The sequence below is a fragment of the Ciconia boyciana genome, chromosome 7 (assembly GCF_034638445.1).
Source record: "Ciconia boyciana chromosome 7, ASM3463844v1, whole genome shotgun sequence".
In the NCBI taxonomy this organism is placed as follows: domain Eukaryota; kingdom Metazoa; phylum Chordata; class Aves; order Ciconiiformes; family Ciconiidae; genus Ciconia; species Ciconia boyciana.
In genome coordinates, this window is record NC_132940.1 from 57430062 (window position 1) to 57448210 (window position 18149).

The following is an 18149-nucleotide window of genomic DNA, read 5'->3' on the forward strand; positions in this document are numbered from 1 at the left end:
GAGAAATTTCTTTTTACTTTTTCTCTAACAGAAGCGAGTCAACTGCACCAAAGAATCACCGAGAGTGTATACCATGCACCAATGGATTCCTCCAATGCAAGCAGGTAACCACAGCTATCATGGCATATCAGGGCCATGTTTTGTCTTGCCTTTGTGCTTTTGCAGTACATAAATTCTTAGCTTTCTGTGTTTAGCTTCCTGTGTATGAACTTACTTGATTGTCTTCAAATTCTTTAAAGACATGTAAATGCAGATAAAGGTTTTGCTCATGGGGAAACTAAAAATCACAATGCAGAATGCATTTCAAAGATGATAATTTGGTTTTGCAAAAGAACCATATGCTCTGGATTAACTCAAGCTTAGACAAAATGTACTGGAACATTTCCAGGATGTTAAATGGAGCTGTCAGCAAATTTCTGAAATGACCCAATTGCTGGGCAAGTTTAATGCAAGCTGGCATGGGATATCACTGTAAAATTTTAGCAGGATCAATGAAACCAAGAGATCCCAGGTAACACAGCCAGCCTTTGAGAGTTGTACAACTTGATGCAAGAAATTTTAAACAGATGCAGTGCTGTTAATCCTGCACCATATTTTCTCTAGGCTTGGTTACATTTGCTTTGTTTAAGGTTTAAGCTGAGAAGGTTTAAGGGTGAAAATCTTTCAGCAAGACCACCTTGGGGATAGGAGAAAATTACTCCAGTGAAATATGAAATGCAATCACAAAAACGTTTCAAATCAATCCAGATGTATATCCCTCTTATAAGGCTCTTAAAGTGAGAATTTTCAGAGCAGAAATTATAGACAAAATTTGTCAACAGAAAATTAATTAACTCGAGGAAGAAAGGCCATGTGATTAGCTATGTGACCTAGAGTGGATTAAACCAAAGGAAAAAATGAAGTGCTTGTTGTCCTCACTCTGCCACCTATGCCAGAGAAGGAGAGGTTAGATGCTTCTGCTCCAAATGCTGGGTTATTATAGGGTCAGGAAGAATATGGGAAGTCTTCATGAAAGAACAAAGCCCTGGGCTTTCATAAATGGAACAAAAATACAGAGTGTCCTATTGGCTATTATAAACTGAGGCCACCTTGATCCTCTGTAATATGTGTCTCGGAGAGAAGCAAGGATAGGGGAATTGCAGCGTGAGGTGGCTTTGCACTGGCCGATGTGAAATAGTGGATCCAGAATTCTCAGACTGTGAAGCCTCTTCTGCAGCCTGTTTTGGGATGCTGGGTGGAGGCAAGGAGAAGGAGGAAGAAGCTAGACTTTGTGATAGCCACCCACATAGGCATAGTCTGTGTTTATGACTGAAATGACTAAGCAGTCCCAGTTGTGAAAGGTACTATAAGTAAGCCAGTGATAGATAGTATTAGCTGAAGAGCAACCAGTATCATCGGTGCTCTGCCAGTGGTTGGAGGCTAATTAATTACTGAGGATTTATCTAGCCAATAGACACCCTCTCCTGGGTTGCCCATGTGTAACAGTGACTCTACTGTTTATTGTGAATTGTCAAACCTGTACTGTGATATGGGGAAATCTGTTTGCAGGACACTCTCCCATCCCCGAGCTATATCCATTCAATGACAAAGACTATCTCCTTTACTTGTTTATATGCCATCGCAGCACTTGGGGCTGCAATTCCATGAGATAAGGCAGGGCTGGGCTGACTCAGGACTGGAGCTGAGGTGTCTCCAAAAGAGACACAGCCAGTGCCCTTAATACAGGCAGTTATTGAATGTCCCTAAGTCCTGTTCAATCTATTTAAATTCTCTCTCTGTAAATTCTTCCCCAAAGTTTCAGTTTTAATCCTAAAATGAGATGCCCTGTGGTATCTATTGCTGCTGTATCTCTCTCAAGGGATGACTGCTGCCTTTCAGTGATAATGAAATGATCCCTTTTTATTGTTTTCTAATCTGTTTAAACATATGAAACTTAAATAGACTATTGTTCTAACTGCTTAACTATCTGCTTTCTTGGAAATGACTGATTCAGTCATACATCCATGTAAAAATATCCTGTGCACATAGATACACACAAACACTTGGAATTTTACTGCAGATACTGTTTCAGAGAAGCTCGTGTGTTTTCTTGGTGTCTTTCTCACAGCTGTAAATCTTTAACTCTGTCAGCTGCATGTTTCACAGTTATCTCAGCCTAGCTGGGAAGGAACAGAGAAAAAAGAATAAGGAAATATGAGTGTGCTTTGGATTTGTTCCCATATTTATTTTAAGCCCCACTTTGTACCTGACATCAGGCTGCAAAATCACATTTTGATTTAGTACAGGAGTAACAGAGACCTCTGTTAAGGTTCCATCAAAAACAGGTCAGAGGTTCAAATACAAAGCAATGAGTCCCAGGCTGCCTTGTAGTTACAAAAGTTATTCACAGATCTCTAGTATTCCAAATGTTTTTAAGTTTTTAATGATACCTTGGACCTTCCCTTACAGCAAGACAAACCATATGAACAGTTCATCTGTTAACTGTAAACAGCAATGTAATTGCTGATACATGTTAATAATGAGCATTTTGGGAAAGAGTATTTCAGGTGTGTAGATATAATGAAATGTGTGGAACATTCAGTCTGCCAAGGATAACAGTCAAAAACTCAAATTAAACCACCACACATTTGCAAAACAATGAGGATAAGAACCATGAGAAGATCTTGCAGCTCGAAAGCCCTACAAACCTGGGGTAGGGGGGTCATTCCCATTACAGACAGCAAGGCCAGTACCTGTGCAAATCTGGCAAGATGGATCCCCTCATCTGTAGTTTAGCTGTAGACAGGGATATCCCACTTGGATTCACATTTTCAAAGACCAGAAGAAGCAGAAGTTGCGAGATCCTGGAGCCAGTGAAATCCATATGTTCCTCTACGCATGGCATGACCGCTACGTGACCATTCAGTACCCATTTCTCTTCCAGAGTCAAATATGCTGCAAAGGATAGAAAACTGGGGTCCTCTTTTCTAACCTGGTTTCCTACCCCTTCCTTCCAAATCTGTTGGACTTGCAAAAAGAGCTTGTGCAGACTTAACCAGTTTGTTCCTCCATTTTTCCCTTCTCAGCTCTCACTAAGGACATCCCTTACTGTGTGGTGTGGAAAGGAGGAGGGGGCTAGAATGGCTCTTTCCACCATATCTGCCTACACAGATGCAGAATTTATAGCGCACACAATTTTAAAACCTGCCTTTTATTCCTTAGGCTTCCACTTCTGAGGGTAAGAAAGAATCCTTAGTGCTCTGTTAGGTATTAAGCAGGAATGTAACTATTTTTGTATTTCTTTTGTCCAAAGGTATAGCAGAAAGTCATCAAGTATATATGAAAACAAATCTGAGACATCAAACGTGGAAGCGTCTAACAATAAAAACAGGAATTCCAGTCCCAGCTCCAGACAAAAGAGAGGTAGGAGTTCTGACACAGAGCTTTCTGCTTCCACACGGTAATATTTTTATTTTTGCACACTCATTTCTAGAGTTTGATGAGGATACTTTAAATGTATGTTGTTTAAATCAAACATCAAAAAACCCCAATGCTACAAAGCTAAGCGACTGTGCCGTGAAACTTCTTGAACACCAAAAAGTGTTACCAGTTAAGGATTTTTTAAGTCTGAGTTTTGATGCATCACAGCGCTCTTTATTCAACTTGTGTTTTTTAAAAATAGAATTTTGGGGGGATAGTATGTGTATTTTAACCTTCTATATCCTGGCTCAGTTGGTTTATATTTTAGTCTATTTCTATTCTAATTTAATTTTAACATTGCCAATGGACTTTGCTAACAAATTTCCTTGCTTTATGTCAAAGAGATTTTTTTTTCCTCCTCTAGGTTCCCCTCAAGTGTATAGTAAATAAACGCACATGCGATCACTGAAAGTCCCTCCATTATTTGAGGCCATAAATACAATAGATGTATTCTCTACAATGTAGGTTAGAATGAACACTAAAAAGAAACTGGATGTCATCTGGCAGTAGCAGGAACAGAAAATCTTTCAACATCAGTTTATTTTTTAGGTAGTATGTTGAAATGTTAAAGCAATGACTTTTCTAATAACATAAAAAAAGAAAATTGCGAGGTTTTAAGAGATGAATGTCCAAATCAGACTTAAAGTAACAGCAGGCCCCTTTATAAATAGAGATGGTAAAAAAATGTTGATTTTTTCTTCTTTGAAAAATAGGCTATTCACCAAAAGATTTTTTCATTGCAGTAAGTTTTCATTCTGGGGAGCAATTTATGGATTCTTCATTTAAAAAATCAAATTTTATTAATTAAAAACCTGTTTCAGTAAAAATTTCTTTTAAAAAAAGATTATTTGTTTTTAAACAAAAAAAGTGGAAAAGCAGTCTTTCATTTGAAATTCCTAAACCCTGCTTTTAAAAAAATTTCCAGGAAAACTGTTGGCGTTTCTCGACTGGTCCGACGTACACAAGAGCGTGGGAACTGGGATCACCCTATATGCTGACTTCCATTCTTCTGCTTTCCCATGCCCAGCTCCTTCAGGGCTCTCGCTGTAACTCCTGCTAGCTCAGCCGAGAGCCTCCCCACCCTGCGGTACGGGGCTGCTCCCGCAGGGCCCAGCAGCAGCCGCTTCGCTCGGGGGTGCAGGGGGTGCGGGTGCCGGCCGCGCTGCACGGCGCGCTGCGCAGAGCCAGCCGCACGGCTCGCCGGCTCCGGGCGTCCCGCCGCAGCTTGGTGTCCCGGCGAGGCCCCAGAGCCCCCAGCTGGGACTCCGCAGGGGCTGAACTCCTCTTAGAAACGTACGGTTAGGTCCTGCTTTCAAAGGTGCAGAGGAATGGTGCTGCAGCCCCCTGGGGAGGGCGTGGCTGTGCTGGTCTGCAGGACGCGAGCAGCACGGAGCCTGGTTCTCTGCCAAAACTGTCTCTTTTGTGCCACCTACTGACTGTAATACTCCCAATAGCTATGTGGTTCATCTGAACGCAGATTATTTTTAAATATTGGTTTCTTTTTATAGTACGGGGAGGCCGCTATTGGCAAGCTATTTCAGTTTCATTATTCTTATCGATAAGTGCCTGTGATTGAGTTATCTATATATAAAACAGCATTTTGTGCGGACCTGGTTGGTAGATTCACTGACTTGAAGCTATACGGGAGCCGAGTCCTGCAGGAACCTCTGGAGACCACCTAGTCTAACCGCCCTGCTCAAAGCAGGGTCAATTGGAGCAAGTTGCTCAGGGCCATGTCCAGTTGGGTTCTGAATATCTCCAAGGGTGGAGACTCCACAACCACCCTGGGGACAATGTCCCAGTCTTTAACCACCTTCACAGTAAAAAAAGTTTTTTACTACTTTTAAATGGAATTTCCCGTATGTCAATTTGTGCCCATTGCCTCTCATCCTGTCACTGGGCTCCACTGACAAGCATCTGGCTCCATCTTCTTTACTTGCTCCCATCAGGAATTTATATACGTTGATAAGACCCCCTGAGCCTTTTCTTCTTCAAGATGAACAATCCCCGCACTCCCACTCTCTCCTCATGTCAGCTACTGCAATCCCTTAATCCTCTTCATGGCCTTTTGCTGGATTCACTCAAGTATGTCCATGTCTCTCTTGTACTGGGAAGCCCAGGACAGGTCGCAGCACTCTAGGTTTGTCTCAGTTGTGCTGAGTAGAGGGGAAGTATCACCTCCCCAGACCTCCTGGCAAGGCTCTGCCTAATGCAGCCCAGGATGCTGTTGTCCTACTTTGCCATAAGTATGCATTGCGGGCTCATGTTCAACCTGTTGCCCATCAGGACCTAGTCCTTATTATGTTTGGAAATGGTTTCCGGGGTTATTTGATATACCTGCAGAATGAAGGAAAAGGTTTGAAATAACTCAAGTGGAGACAACGTGTCTTTAGAGACCAGTCTTTAATGATTGGCTGGTGCTAGGAAGCTGTGAGGACTTGTGAAAACCTAAGAGGTCTATCAGTGAAGTGGTGTAATTGCATAGCTGAAGAACTAGCATATAAACCTTCCCCCTATACACATGCATTGTTGTACTTGCTGCATGAGTCTGTGATAATCAAATACGATGGTTTTTTTTTTCTCTACGCAAACAGAAAGTAAATATATTTTATATATCAATTTCTGGATTCTTTATAAGCTACAGTATCTTTACAAAGATTGCCTGACAGTGGGAGCAGCCATGGCAGGGAATGGCTTTTAGGCCAACACAGGCAGTCTGAAAGTCAAACACTTCCCAGTGAACCTGTGGGCAGCTCCACAGCTGAAACGCCGCTCGGCAGCAGTTCCTCACCAGATGCACCTGCCTGGCCCAAAGCTGGCATCAGGCCACTGTCTGGAAGGAGCTGAACTGCACTGACATAATACTTCTGTATTGTTAAAATCTGTTCACCTCGCACCCACCTATGCATGTAGGCACCTCGGATCCTGGATTATCTTGGCTGCAAATCAGGAAGTGATGGGATGCACTTCCCTTTGGAAGCACAGCTTGTCTGTCTGTTGCTTGTCCATCACTGTGGATTCACTGTCTCTTCATGTTCCCTTTGTACTTCTGGTCTTCATTTGTGCCTCTAATGATTTTCACTTGGCAGTGTATGAAATAAGGAAGAGGAGAAAGCTAGTGGTTAAATCCTATGGCAGAGAACCAGGCAGCCAACACATGGCTTTTCTCCTGCTCCTTTGCCGTAAATCTTCTGTGTGCTACCTGCCCACACAAAGAAAGGGGCAGATGCAGAATTTGGCAGGAACGCATGGATCTGGGGGTTTGATCTAGGTCCACCTCTTGTCTGCAATGCGAGTAACTGAGTATCTTTCAAACCCAGAGTCTCAGGACCTAGATCCGTCTGTGACTTATCTCTATAAAGGCGACTGTCAGGCGGCATGGCTGGCTCATTCATGTAGGAGCCTGGCAAATAAGCTTTGCTGGCATGGCACTCCTTATATCCCAGCAAATCATGAGATCAAATGCATGACTGTATGCCAGCTTCGGAGGCTGTTAGAAAGACTTCAGCAGGTAAGGCTGAGAGCGTATCAGCCACAGGGCTAATGATGGCAGACTTTTCAGTGCTAGTACTGGATAGCAGAAGTGGGACTGCTCGCAATACTTGCTATCTGTATGTGTCCTGCACTGCAAGGCTTCTTCTCTTATTTCTCCCTTGCTGTTCCAACCACAATTATGTGTTTTCATAGTAAAAGGCACTAGATCCTTTTTAATGAGCTTGCTGCTAAACTGTATTTTCCTTTGATGAGAGCTACATCCCTTCACCTATTTTTCTTTGGTTTTGTTTTGTTGTTCTCCATTAAAACTCAGTGAGCCAAATTCAACCCAGGGGCTCTGTTTGGCTCAGCTGGTTTAATCACCCTGACCTCATGTCATCTTTCTAATTGATTAGCTCTTGCTCAGGCTTGAACTGAATCAAAATTTATTTATTTATTTTAAGTTGTCATCCAGTGCTAACCTTTCCTTTCCCATAAGCTGAACAGCTGACCCTTCCTTCCTTATTTCTCTTCCCTTTCCCTCTCTCTCCTAGTTGATGCTTCCACCAGCCTTAACCTTGAGCGCACAGCGCTTGCTAGAAAGCGATTCACATTGCAAGGTCTTTCCAACCGCAGAGCTCCACCCAAAGGTAAAATCACCCCATGCAGCATTTGGTCTCTGGCCATCTGTCTCCTGCACTCCCACAATGTTCTCTCCATCCCATAGTGCCATCCATCACTATTTCCTAAAGTGCTGCCGCATCTCACCAAAATGCTCCTGTCTGATACACACATATGGCTCCTCTTCTCGGCAGTATCGGCAAGGCAACCTTTGAGTTTAGTGGTTGGATCTTTTACTGGTGCACAGTGCAAATAATGTTTATTTCCAGTTTCTCTCAAGGACCAAAGTGTGAACATGTTTTAAACCACCAACCTAACTTCGTTCAGCAGTTTACTGGCTTGAAGGGAAGAGTATCATTGTGTTGTACTACATGAGGTTTTTATGTGTTAAATTGTTCATTGGTTGGACCTCTTTATTTTTTCAAATGTTGCTCAGCCATGGCCTAGTGGTTACACTGAGCAAGCGGAATTCAGAAGATCTGGGGTTTATTGCCATTTCTACTTAATTATGTTATATGACACTGTAAAATGGTGTGTTCTGAGTCTGTGTGCATAAATTTTTAGAAGAGACTTAATATCCATGAGTAGAGAGCACTGCATGTTCCTGTGATGGCTATACAAGAAAGAGACTTTAGAGGAAAGAAAGAAATGTGAATAGAAATTAAATTGAATGACTATTTGCAATTACTTTCTGAAAAGATAGTGTAATTACTCTTTTTATTGTTATTATATGACCTTTTTCCTGTTCTGATAAATTATATTTCTTCTGTGCGACAAAGGGTTAGTGTCCAGTGATGGAGAGGGTGATCATCAAAGGAGGAAGAAGCAAGATGAAAGAATAAAAATTACAATGTTATAAAGTAGATGAGAATACACCAAGATCCAGAGCAGCCATAAGATTCTGGCTGCAAGGTTAAGGCTGCACTTGGTAGTAAGATCCAAGATGGACAAACCAGTTCAATGTTCTGAATACAAAAAAGGGAGTGGTTTTCAGATCCTATGACTTGGGGAAATCAATTACAAAATACAGATTTCAGAAATGCAGTAATTCGGGTGAGTTTGGATCTGCAGTTTTGGTTTGGGCCTCTTCTGCTCTTTTATCTGTATTTTTCTTGTCATGTGAAACATCTTGCATTTTATTCAGTCATTCCATGTTCCAGACAGCAAAACACAGTTCAGAAGAGTTCATACCCCCTAAGCTGTAGGCACTCTCAGCTCAAAGACTTGCTGGGTCTGGTCACTTGAGAGTCCTGCGAAGCACCTCCATTACACAAAGTCCCATTTCACTTTCTCATGCTGTTCAGTTGCTAATCTGGTCCTGGCCTAGAGGTCCTGGCCTAGAGGAAACCAGTCGGCAAATAGCCTGGATGATTTGCAGAGTGTGGTCATTTCTGTAGGCAGTGATGATGCAAAGCTGTGTTAGCACTATAAGGACTGGCTGTTAAGGCAGATCAGAAGCTGTGAGAAGGTAACAGGGAAGCTACTGCAACACGAGCTCTTGCCCCTTCGTCTAAGGATTTGTTACTGGCCATGGCAGGAGGTGGCATACTGAGCTGAGCATACTTTGGTTCAGACCCACTGTGTCTGTTCATGTGCAGAACACATAAAAGGGAAGGATTAAACAATAAAATAACAAGACTAACTAGGGGGAAAACAAGGTTGCTTGACTGATAGATATCAACTGGCAGTGGAGCACGGATGCTCAAAAGCATTGCTGAACTGTCTGCCCAGGCTGGATATGATGGAGTAGAAAACGTTGTATATAAGCACCTTGGTGTTTTGGCCAAAGAAATGCTGGTGTCTGGAGGAAAAACGTTACCATCCTGCTCTCTGTCAGTGCAAAGAACCCAAGGCAGTCAGACCAGAACTGACACCAAAGTGTGTGAAAGCCCACACTGGTAGCACGCTGCATCTCCCCGCCCTGGGTTGGCATTAGCTGTCCTGGTTTGCAGAGCCAAGCTCATATTCCTTGGAGCTGGCACAGGGTCTCTAAGAGCTGCATGATGTGGTGTAAATGTAGCCCAACACCATAGTTATAAAGTGAAATTTTCTTTGTATTTTAATAAGGGCAGTTACAGCAGTCTAAATGTGGAGTCATTCCATTGTAATTATCACTGAGAGCAGAGTTTAACCTCTCATTTTTCTTCAGCCTTTTAGGAGGTGTGGATAAGGAGGTACTTGAATATATGTGCTTTTATGAGTAAATTGATAAGGAAGTGCATTGGCAGATACAGAATTTACAGTCTTTTTACAGTAGCCAATCTACAGTTAAAATTGCACTGAGATTTTAAGGAGCTAATATGGTTTCCTGATGTTTTGGCATAATAAAACATTATAGGAATTGCAGTTCAACCAGTCACGCTAATTTCTGCTCCACTGGAAACATACAGCGATTGTGACATTTACTAGGCAGAAATATAGTAAAAACAAAGTAAAGAGAATTGTTGTGTGACTGAACATTAAAATAAGGAAACGTGAAGATGAGGAATGGGAAAGAGAATTTTAAGATCCCTGGCAAGGACATCTTCACAGTAGTATAGTTCTGCACAGGATATTTAAACCTGAAATATAAAATCACCTGAAACTTATTTTACTCCAGTGCTGTATGCCAGTTAAGCACGGGGGGGGGGGGGGGAGAAAAGAAGACAGACAGGACAAGAGAAAGGAGACAACTGGAATAGAAAAGTCCCTCTGAATCACAGGCACCATCTGGGAACATCTGGGCTAAGATTCAGCAAAGCATATAAGTAATACCATTTGTAATACCATTTTCAATGGAGGTTGTGTCCTGGTAGAGTTAAGTGTTCAAGTATCTTCCTGAAACTGAGATATGAGGCATATGAACAGCTTTACTCATGTCTCAATGGAAATACTCACTTGAGTAATGCAGCACATGTGCTTAGAGTGTTTTCAGCAAAAGAAACTAAAAAGTTAATCCTGAAATATTTGTAAGCAAGCAACATTTTCTCCCAAGTGGTGCTGCTGTAGTTGGTAGGTGCAAGAAGTATATTGATGTGCTTGTAGATGTGTAGATACAATCTCTGAAGAGCTGCGTAATGACTTTGACATGTTTTGAAACATCATGTGTTCTCTGAAGCTAGCAGATAGTTAGTCCATTTATACCTCTGATCTGTTTATGAAATATTTTGAGTCAAAAATGCTGCTCACATCTCACAGTGAAATCTGAGGAAGTTGTGTTTTCATTCCTGAGCGGGCTTTGAGAAAAGGCAGGATCCTAATTGGAGTAAACAAAAAAAAGCTCTGTTGTCTTCACTTTCTCCAAGCTGATTTGCAGCAGTAAGGATGGAGGCCCAGAGAACGTTTTCAGGCATTCACACAGTTAACTGCTACAAACGACAAATGTGAACTCCAAACCATTCATGTTTGTTTTTCAGTGTATTTCAGGTCAGTCACCACAGAACAAGCAGTTCGGTGTCTAAAATAATCCAAACCTCATCTGTAGACACACCCACCATTCTAACCATCATGCTCATCTTTCTGTGCTTTGTAGCTGTACTTAGACTAGCTGGTTGCTAAAATATTAATTGGCATAAGTCTCCCTTCTGAAGTATTAAAATTGGTGCAATTGGAATTGCTTTGAAAAAATACATTCATATAAACTCTCTTCTGTGCTATTCACTTTGTTGAGGGTATTTTTCCTGGCTATTTTAGAGGAGCAACCTACCTTTTATTTACCCTTTTCCGGCTGCTGCTTTGCTTTGGACATCTTTTACCCTCAGTGTTTATTAACCTCTAACCCTGCCCTGCATTGCATCTGTCTATTCTCCCAGATCCAGAATCTAAGGAAAGAGAAGTTACCCGTCGCTTTTCCCTAGCCTCCTCCATCAACACCACAGTTAATGCTTCTGCTGTGACCAAAGGTACTGTCATGCTGCTTGCTTAGCTACCCTTCTCCCTTCCTGCTGACTGATACATTTACTGCCAAATGCTGTTCACAGAGTGAGTACCTCAGGCTCAATTTTTATAAATACAGGAGGTTCCAGTAGAAGAAGAGTCAGGACCAGTATAACACCTGCAGGGAGACAGGCCAAGACATTTTGAATGTATATCAAGGTGTGCTGCCAGCATATATAATGACTCTTCTCAATTTCTCCATAATAGGCTTCAGAGAGTGGTGCTGGTTTCCATGGAAACTGGCTTAATTTTTGGCTGATGTGAGGTTAGGTTTCCAATTTCTCCCTGGTTTGGATTAACTGAAATTCAATAGAAATTATTTCTCCATTTCCTTAAAGCTGTTTAGGATTTTTGCTTTCAAGAAGGAGAGAATCTCTTCATTGTGTAGTAGACATCAGATGGTAAGAAAGCCTGAAATCAAGCCAAAAAAGGAGCAGCAATAGATGCCAGTTTTAAGAATATGTAGCATAATCACAGTTTTGATTAGAAATTATGATTGCAAGGAAATTTTTCAGACATATGTGAGGGAGCTAGGGCCCAGAATGCACTGAACTCTATGCATTTCCTGTGGGAACTTAAGAAAATTTTATTTTTGAGCTGTAATTATTTTGAGAAAAGGCACTTTTACAAAATTTAAGTTATTGCACTAGTGCCTACATTTAAACTCAAAAGCAACCCATGCATTTGGGCAAGCTGGTTGTGTTGAAAATTGGTAGGATTGTAGGCACCTATGCCTACACGTCAGAGTTAGTTACTTTTGAAAACAGAACATATGGTCTTACATCAAATTCTGAATATATTGTCTTTTGGCAGTTCCTGGAATGAAGTGGAGGAACTGATTTGCAAGTTTAAGATTTGCGGGGCAATTCACAAACCAAAATAGAAGGAAAAATGGCTGAATTAATTTGTATAAAAATCTTTGCTATATATTTGTCAGGAAGAAAGTTGCACAGTACTTGATGTAGTGCATTCTGAATAGTTCTGAAGGATATGAACCGTATCCTTGACTGTGCAATGAAGCAACAGGCATCTGAACGGTTGGGCTTGATGATCTTAAAGGTCTTTTCCAACCTAAATGATTCTATGATTCTATGAAATGACCTACTTTCAGGGTGTCATGAAATCATAGCGCGGTGGGGTTTATTGGCAGAGGAAGGATGTGATATTACTGCTACCTTTGCCAACCTCTTTAGACCATAACACTACAACATCACTACATGGAAATGATGGGCATAGCACAGAGAAGAGGTTCTTACAGCTTCAGAAATACTGAACAGCTTCAGAACAGCTTCAGAAATACATGATCAGTTACTAGGTTATGGGAAGACTGAATTATTTCCTAATATTGATTTTCTAAGCTGTGGAACAGAAAGAAGCACATATGTAGAAAGAGAATGGGCAACCAAGGGTTATTCTTTAGTGTGGTTTATGGAAGAGAGCATGACGGAATTACAATGAAATTCAACCTTTGTTACAGTTTCATATAAAAAAATCCTGTCTGAGGATCCTGTCCACCACAAGACCATGGGCAATTTTTTTGAATGCTGAGAAAACTACTTTTGTAATGATTTTAAAAGCTAGGAAACAAAATCAGTGCTTTTCAATTAAGTGTTTTATTTACAGCATCTGCTTTAAGAAAATATTTCAGATGACAAAAGAACTGAAGCCTGAGTCTTGTCTCAGCATTAGCCAAATGCAGGTCTAGCCAGGGTGTTTGGATCATCTCATTCAAGGCTACTGCATACTGCTGTGTACTGATCCTCACTGCTAACAGTTAAGCTCCCTCACATCACCCGTCCTCCACATGTGGAGTCAGGACACAGGAGAAGCACTGTACATGGACCTGTGATGGATGCCCTCCACTTCTGTGGGGCAGAAGTGTTGGCTTTTGTGGGCTCTTCCCTGCCAGCCTCATGGGTAGAAAGCTGAGATTGTGAGTCTACCTGCGTTAGTGCCATCTCCTGGACAAGCATGAGAGAAAACATATGTGAAACCTGGTTGGAAGCAGATACATTTACTATGTCTTAAGGTCTTTTGCAAAAAGGGGCCTGTTTCCTATCCACATCACAGGAGTGTTTATCTTCACCACTTAAAATTTAGGGGTTGGTCATTTTTCTGGGTGAAACGGAAAGTATTAGGCAGGTAGTGTTTCCAGGTAATGGGAAAGCAAGTTTCTCCTTTAACAATATTTACAGCCTTGTGACTCTGCAAACTTCACACAGGTCCCCTTGTTCCTGCAGTTAAAGTCAAGAGACATGAAATAAAGAGTGACCCAACTCCCCTGGGGTTTGAAGGTATGAGTATTTCCATCCTGCATGAAAACCTGTTTGGCAATCTTTTGATATTATTCACTGAATTACATCTCATCACTGCTGGCAGACGGCACTGGAGTCCATTAGGGGTTTGGTGTCAGTTTATCTGTTTAACTATGATAAACACAGCTTGTCACCCCTTGCCTGTCCCCTGCACTCATGTTATATTTACCAACTTTCACCTAGGGATGGGCCTAAATTAAAACCCCAATTCTATGCCTGTTTTGGGAAGTAATGCTCTAGACTGTGATCTGGACCAAGATTTTCTGCCTGGCTTCTACCTCACTCTGTGGAGTGCAGCAGCAGGGAGCCAAGGGGCTACTTTTCACTTACCTGCAGTCTGGCCGCTTGCATCCCTCTTCCCTTGTTAGTGTCTATACCTAATAAGAGCAGCAGGAGCCATGTGCATCAAGACTACAGAAGAGGCTAGACTGTGCATTAATATCCATTTAACGTGCAGTGTTTCATTTCAGCCAAGCAGAATTTCCACCTATTTGTTGCAGCAGATTCATCAATTAGTGTTTAATAAACAATACCAAAGAGTTAAACTGGGAAGTTATTCCCCAGCCACTGGAAGATAACCAGCTTCCATTGTCAGCTTTTCCCATTACAAGAGCATTTGCTAGAGCATGTTGCCTTGTGGGGCACAAGCAGCGGAGTACCCTTGTTGCAGGACAGGGAGGAGAGAGATGTAAGCTGAGGAATCCTTTCTTAGGATTGTGTTGCTCTGTACAAAACCTTAGTAGAAAGGGCAGGTGGCCAGGTCAGTGATGGAAATGGTGACATATCGGAGCTATCTCCTATGTCACTCCCAGTAGAAGAGGACACTGGAACAGAGAGGTTGGAAGAAACAGTTCAGAGGCAGCAGAGGAAATAGTGGTTTTGCTGTTTGCAGAATATTTCCTCTTGCCAGTGACCCCTGGTACTAAGTTTGGAATCATCCTGGCACCCAGCACCAGAGTTTCCCAAACTCTGGTGTTTATACCTCACTTTCCTCAATGACAGATACTTCCGATCTCAGCATACCATATGGCTGCAGAGGCAGGGGGTATTTCAAGGTGCAAGCACTATCTGTAGGATAGAGCTGAGTTGATCCTCACTGGTTAAAAACATGGTCCTACTGCACAACATTCCTCACCAGACTGAGTTTCTTTAAGTAGGAAACAATGAACATTGTCATGCCTTCACTAGAAGATATTGCTGCTATTGCCAGAGCTCTGACAGAGTTAACTGAAAGGATTTGATTTACTTAGGTAAAAACTTCCCCCACAAAATTGCATTGCATTCATCTAGAGTGAGATCATTCATTTCTGGCTGGGAAGAAGGCCCTCCCTGGTCCCCTTCCATTGCTGTATGGATGGGCATCAAAATCATATACCATCACCTACAGAATGATTTGAAATGCTGCAAGAAAAATATGTTAAAAGTGTGTAAGGAAGCTGTAGTGAAATAGAACACTGCACTGTTCACCCAGCAGTTGTCTTCCTGAATTAACATCAACATTTGGCTGTTCTCTGTCCTTCTCAGACTTAGTTTTTCTGTGGAATGCTGCTGTCTTTTCACTCATTTGTGCCGGTCATGTGTCTCCTCTTTTATAACTGTTGGACCCCAGTCCACCTGTTTGTTAAAGAGACTACCAGTTGCAGAGGTGATACAGGAATTCACTTTGTACTAGTTGTCTGGTCACTGTTTCACCTTCAAGACACAAATTGTACTTCCTGTCACAGATGCTTTTGAGAACACCATATTGGCCCAGACTAAATGTAATACCGGTTCCACCACGAGACCTGTACCTAGATCTGCTTCACAGACAGGTAAACAAAATTAAAATTATCATCTCAATTTGAGAGTGTAATATAAATTTATGATAATATTTACTCTCTTTAACTTAAAGAGATTTTTCTCTTTTAATGAACATTATTTCCCGTGAAAGCAATGAAAGAACAAGCTTGGGTCACTAGCAGGTATGGAAACAATGTCCCAGATTCTGGTTTTCTAGGTCAGGTACAGCTGAAAACAATTCTTTTAATTGACGTCAGAGAGCTCAGAATTTGATCTGTGTTATTTTATAGCTTGAATTAAGTACATAAAATTTAGGCTATTTCTTAGGCTCTGAAATTAGAATAGCAATTTGTATGGAAGAGGAAGGCTGATGCATGTATTTGTAAGGAATCCTTGCTGTTTAGGTTTCTGCCTTGGATGCTTTCTAAAAATGACAGTGGCAAAAGATCACTGAAGCTTTGTCTAAGTGGGAAGGGGGATATCTTTTTCTTTTGGTGTTTGTAGCCCACCCTGTGATTTTGAACTAAAATTGCTATAGCAGTTTGAAGCTAATTAGCATCAATGTATACTTGTACATTTAGACAGTTGCTAGGATTTTGCTGGTGTGATTCAACTGATACAGAATATGGGGTCCAGTTCTATATGCTGCATGGTCTGTAATTGAAATTGTCTCTTCAGTCTCAAAACTCCATTGGTGTAGACCTTGGTGGGGACACTCACAATCCAGCACATGAATGCCACTTCAGAGGCTAGTTTACCCCTTGAAAACTACAGATGACCTAGCCATACCTGTAGGATTGTATCTGGAGATGCTGCTCTGGTGGAAGAAGGTCACTTGTAACTGAATTGCAGTGGTCAGGGCAGTCACAACCCCTATGTAGCAGGAGGGAGGAGAAGGGGCTGCAGAGCTGCATGACCACATGTTGCACCAACCAGTCCCTGTAGCAGGGAGGATGTGCATGGGGAGGGATTAAATAAATCAATTAATAAACCTATTTCTCCCAGATCAGATCGCTTTTCCATTTACTGCCTAAACTGCCTGGCTTGGGTTTTGTATTGTCCCAGGGCAGGTTTTGCTGGAGGTTGTGAGTACTGGGTTATGCATAATCCCACTGCATGAGCATCTGTCTCCGTGCCTTGTTGTCAGAGCGCTGCTTTGCCTTGTTGAGAGCAATGGCCCACAGGCTGTCAAGAACTTGATTCAGCATCTGCTCAGCCCAAGTACCTGTGAATCAGCTAATGCACAGCAGGTGCACTAAGTAGGAAGGCACATGGTGATTTGACTGATTCCATTCAGCTTGTATCTGTCAGGGCTGCAGAATCCCTTGGTAGACGCAAGGTCTGTTTCCTCCTAGCTGGACTATAGTCATCCCCATTAGAAAAGGGACAGGCATCAAGTGTGAAGGAAAGTGTAGATCATGATTGCCATCTGTACAGAAGAGGCTGAGTTACTTTTCCATCATGGGAGCCTCAGGCAGGCAGGTCTTATAAGGCTCAGCCTGCATTTCGCTCAGGACACATCCTCTGGGCATGCCTTTGTAGGTAAAGAGACTGGCTGTTGTGCTTGGGCTGCAAATCTCTCATTAAGTCCCTTCCACTGAGCTGGGGTGTTTCTGGGTGCAAATCATGCAATAAGACTGCTAACAGCAGAACTATTAATGACATCTTCTCTACCTACCACCAAGGTCTGGTTGTCTTTGTGCCTTCTTGTTTACTCTGTCCCTTCCCTGCACTTCCAGCCTGCTCCAAGGTATAGTCTTGTAAGTTGCTCAGGTGGTAATATCACCTTGGGGTGAGATGGAGATAAGAAGTCAACCAAAATTCAATGGCTTTGGACTTCAATTTATAGATAAACATGTGGAGGTAAGCTGGAAACTGAATGAGCATGGCTTTCTGAAAATCACGTCAGCAAAAGTTATCATTTGCTACAGCGCTCGCTCCGCAGAAATATTGCTGGTCCTTGCTTTTTGTATGTCCTGAACTGAAGAGACTTAGCAGTGCTAAACATTCAAGGTATTGATGGGCATGCACACTGTGGCCACACAATCTGCCCTCCAACAAATGACAGCAAGTGGTACAGGTTTTTAGAGACAGAATAATGGCTGCAACGTAATTTTTATGGAAAAATCAGGGCACAAGCTGTAAAAAGGTACAAGCAATTCAGTAAGTGGAATAGTGGGAAGTGAACCTGTGACATTTATTTTTAAAAGACTGAGTCTGAAAGAGGCTAATAACTGATAGCTAACTCTTTTTTATCTCCTTTGAAAAGGTTGGCCCAGCAGGCAAATGCCATCTCTAGACACATTTGAAGATTTTGAAGCCATCCCCTCCAGCACAGATGAACTCTCCAACTCTTCTGACTTGGAGGAAGAGACCAACCCTAACAATGTAATTCCTTTTTCAAGTTACGCTGCCCTTTCCCAGTGCAACCTCCTCTTCTCCAAAGATCACAATTTAACCTGCAAAGTTTGGGTTCATACCAGCCTTACATTCATGGACGTGTGGGAATATAGAAGATGGGAATTTCATCTGGGGTATTGGGAGATTATTCCAAGACTATTTTGCTGATCAGGGCCAGGACCATAA

The 18149-nt window shown here is 42.0% G+C and overlaps 1 protein-coding gene across 1 annotated transcript in view; it reads left to right on the forward strand.

The window, feature by feature from the left end:
* The window catches only part of MCF2L2 (MCF.2 cell line derived transforming sequence-like 2), a 164606-nt gene that overhangs the window by 139156 nt on the left and 7301 nt on the right, over positions 1-18149 (forward strand). Inside the window, exons 25-29 of the mRNA XM_072867200.1 lie at positions 32-104; positions 3293-3402; positions 13692-13763; positions 15509-15595; positions 17833-17951. Of these exons, the coding sequence (XP_072723301.1) occupies positions 32-104; positions 3293-3402; positions 13692-13763; positions 15509-15595; positions 17833-17951 (461 nt within the window). The remainder of the gene's footprint in view (positions 1-31; positions 105-3292; positions 3403-13691; positions 13764-15508; positions 15596-17832; positions 17952-18149) is intronic.